The following is a 3,853-nucleotide window of genomic DNA, read 5'->3' as shown; positions in this document are numbered from 1 at the left end:
GTTCACTCACCGCCTCTCAAGGCTCCCCTACATACCTGCCCGTTGCCTTCAGGCCCCGCCCACGCCAAAAATCATAGCCAATGAGCGGCCGCGTCACAGACCAGCAGCCAATCGCGACCCTCAAAAGTATTCCGTAACAAGCCGCTGTAATTTACGCGGTGAAGAAAAACTGGGCTTTATCGCCAAAACGCAGATTACAGTGAGATTTTTGTCATGAGGAAATTATTCAGACATGCGTTGGTTCAATTTACACACGTTTATTCACTGAGCACTCACGGGAATATGAATAGGCAGCAAGCAAATATATTATACATCATCAAGTTATTAAGTAAAATGCGATAAATGGACAACATTACATAGTTGTTTAATCAGCGCATAATAGAACAATCTCAAAAGGTCTGAGTCAGACTCTGGCATACTGTTATCATGACACTTCCTGAAAACTTGACGTTACACCATAATTTCCTGTCAATGAGACAAATCCATTTGTCAAAGGAGGACTTCGTGCTGCAGTTTCACAATTAAATTTTTTTTAAACAGATGTTTTCCTTACATATTTTGGGAGGACTTGAGTATTTTCTAAACTGTCCCTGACTGAGCGGACTTTATGGTTAGACAGAATTGTAAAATGCTGTGAAAATAGTTATGTAAAAGAAACACTGGAACGCAACTTTCAAAGTGTCTGATGAGCCTGATATTGCTAAGCTCTTGAAAAAGACAGAACTTCTTTCAAGGTTTTCTCCAGCTGGATGTCCTCCTCTTCCATGAAATTGCAGACATCCTGGTAGGGACCTTGTCCCTGGGACCGTTCGATCTGATCATATGTGGTGCAGCAATCATTCCAGAGTTAGTCCCTGGTTAAAAAGTAGAATGTTGACAGAGTAAAGACAGAAATATCAACAAAATATTAATATTTTGAATTGATTAGGAGCACAAGATAACATTTCCCTGTCGTATCTTTGGATACAAAGATATGGCAAAATGAATTGTGTGAACACTTGTGTTTTTCATATGCCTGCAATAAGACATTTTTGATTTAAGATGAACGTCATCAAAAGTTCACCTGGTAATGTTTTCATCTTCTTTCCTCATTTTCTTTTTCTCTATGTCATGTATTTTCCTTGTCTATGGGGGAAAACAGAAATTGGTAAATTCAGTACTGGCTAAACGTCACGTCAATGAAAGCCAAGCAAGTCTATATCCAAATATCCCATTGAGAAAGCCTTATACATTTGGACAGTCACCATAAGTTGTTTGAGAGATTATAATATCTGGCTTTCCTCATAAGTGCTTGCAGCTACAGATCAGAGGTAGGTGACAGAGCAGAATATGGTAGTGTTCAGTCGGGTATATCAGAATGTGACTGTCTGACCTTGCAGAGGAGTATGGCAGAGGGGAATACCACACACAGTAAGAGAAGGATTCCCTCAGATGTCAGGATCTTATTTTGGTGCTCTCACTGAGGTCTAATACTTCTTCAGAGGCTCTAGACATACAGACATGGTTCAGGGGTGAAACAAAGTGAACAACCATACATATTTTACTTGTCTTTGTAGTACAGGGTAGTTCACATTTGAAAAAAATTGGAGTGTATAAGAATAAGACTGACTAATTACTCATTAGACTTACTTGGAGATTTATCACCAAGATTGAATGTGTTACATATATAAGTGTACCATTAGTATAAGAATAGAGCCTAACATATAAAACTGATGAATAAACAATTGATACTATTGTTTGGTAAGGGTAGTTGTAATTGGGTAAACTAATGCAGGTTATCTCACATATAATCTCCAGAGGACATTGTTTGAACTTTCCACATCTGCCCATCCATGTTTAATGAGATTATGATGTAAAGCAGTATTTCAGCGTGACAAATGCCTCAACGCATTAACTTAATTGCAACTTAATTTAATCTTGGTGCTGATTAAGTGGCTGGGCAGCAGCCTGTAATGGAGACCATCCTGATGATGTAAAGATTAACTGAGACAAAAATTTGCAAGGATGGCTCCACTTACATAGTTCTCAGACTCTGAGGTTAGTAGGATTTATGGCTTATGGTTTAAGTACTTTCTCAGAGCTCATTTCAATATCTCAATTTTCAGGGCACACAATGGGATTCCTGACTTGTATGAATTTCGAATATGCCCGTCCCACCATAACCACACAGTTTTACACTCACCGAAAACAAGCAAGTAGGTGCCATCAGTGAGATTTGGGCCAGTAGTGTTCATGACACACTGGTACAGTCCAGTGTCATTCCTCTGGACATAATTGATGATCAGGATGCTACACTTTTTGCCGGCTTCCTTTTGAATAATATTTTCGGAGAGTGTCAAAAACTTTTCATTTCCGACTATTTTTCTGGACAGTTTACTTTTCATCCACTGAATTTTTTTGGAGTCCTGTATTGCAAGGTGACAGCACTTCAGCTGAGCTTTTCCAAAGGCCTGCACACTCAGATAGGGCATGTCGACCTCTCTTGAAGAAATACCCACTGTAGAGAAGATTAGGTTATTAACTAAGCATAAACAAATAAGCAATTTCTGATTTCATAATGTAATGGTATTAGTTATATTTTTTGACATCCAAAAGACATGCAAGGTGTTTAAAATGACTACCGCAAAGAAATGAAGCCTTTTGTACATATACGGCAAATTGCAACAACGTAGCACATCCATCTGCTCTGAAAGGAAATGTGGTTCACTGAAGCAGAACTGAGGGACTAAAGTAAAACACTTTTCAAAAGTTATATTAAATAAATATATCCTTATATGCATGTACATGACTGAAACATAGAGATGCTTAATTTTAATCCACAATAACAATCATTCAAACGTTTCAAATTTCACCCAAACAAGACTATTTCAGATATTTTAGTGTCTTAACAAAATTAATCACACTTACCCACAAAACTGCAGAGAACAAGTATCATGGCAATCCCCATCTTTCTCCAAAATTGATAAGTCAAAGAATAAAAACTAGTGAAGTAACCCTCTTTATAATTCTTTGCACAATACTGCAGTCTCGCTTGCAGCTGTACTGGCCCACTGGTGTACTGTTTTGTTCTCAGGATTTATGCTTGACTGAATTTGGATCATCGCACATTTGCATAAAATTTATAGCTGCATTTCAAAAATGCATTGAGTATATACACTTATGAGGGATATCTTTTATCTTCCACAGATATGTCCTTACTTTGTTTTCATTAGGTGTATTTGAACAAATGGATATTTACATACAGAATATAGATTTTAAAAAAAAATATCAATAGATTTCAATAGAATCAATGGAAGAGAGTCCAATAATCTAATCTAATTCAGATCTAAAAATGGTCATAACATATATCCACATTGAGCCAAATTAAGCCGCTAACCATAAGTATGTGAACCCTATAATAAAGTTATAACTGGGCATATACTAAACACAGAGTTTATCAAAACAGGTATTTATTTCCCCAATTTATTAAAAAAAAAAAAAAGGAAGAAATACAAAACAAACGTACCACAATTTCTTATGTATACATCATTGAAGAACCTCTTACACAATAAAAATCAAAACCCAAATACACAGTATAGTTCTTGCTTATTCTTCGTTTATAGAGTGACGAGAGAGCAGATTCCTGCATAATGAGAAGCAGTGTCTATTTCTTATACAGGGCACTGGCTGGCAGAGTTGGTGGAAGGCTCAAATCCTATTGCTATAATGGAGATGGACACAAAAACATTGTGTTGCAGGGTAAGCCCCCAACCTTAAAACCAACCAATCAGAATCTTGGGATGATCCCTCAATGCTAATTAAGGCATTTGGTCATCGTCCCTCACTGTCTGAGATCCGCTGTGAGAAGCAGTCC

At 37.2% G+C, this 3,853-nt stretch overlaps 1 protein-coding gene across 1 annotated transcript; it reads right to left on the bottom strand.

The window, feature by feature from the left end:
* Positions 1-247: 247 nt before the first annotated feature.
* Positions 248-3,437, bottom strand: cd79a (CD79a molecule, immunoglobulin-associated alpha). The gene is given in 5 exon segments (XM_029503812.1): positions 248-854; positions 1,064-1,125; positions 1,373-1,455; positions 2,183-2,497; positions 2,908-3,437. Coding segments are annotated over 5 exon segments (654 nt in total). The 5' UTR covers positions 2,948-3,437; the 3' UTR covers positions 248-700.
* Positions 3,438-3,853: the final 416 nt, after the last annotated feature.

This window comes from Echeneis naucrates, chromosome 6, assembly GCF_900963305.1.
Source record: "Echeneis naucrates chromosome 6, fEcheNa1.1, whole genome shotgun sequence".
Taxonomy (NCBI): domain Eukaryota; kingdom Metazoa; phylum Chordata; class Actinopteri; order Carangiformes; family Echeneidae; genus Echeneis; species Echeneis naucrates.
Note: the sequence above shows the minus strand (reverse complement) of the source record. Positions and strands in the feature narration are given on the sequence as shown.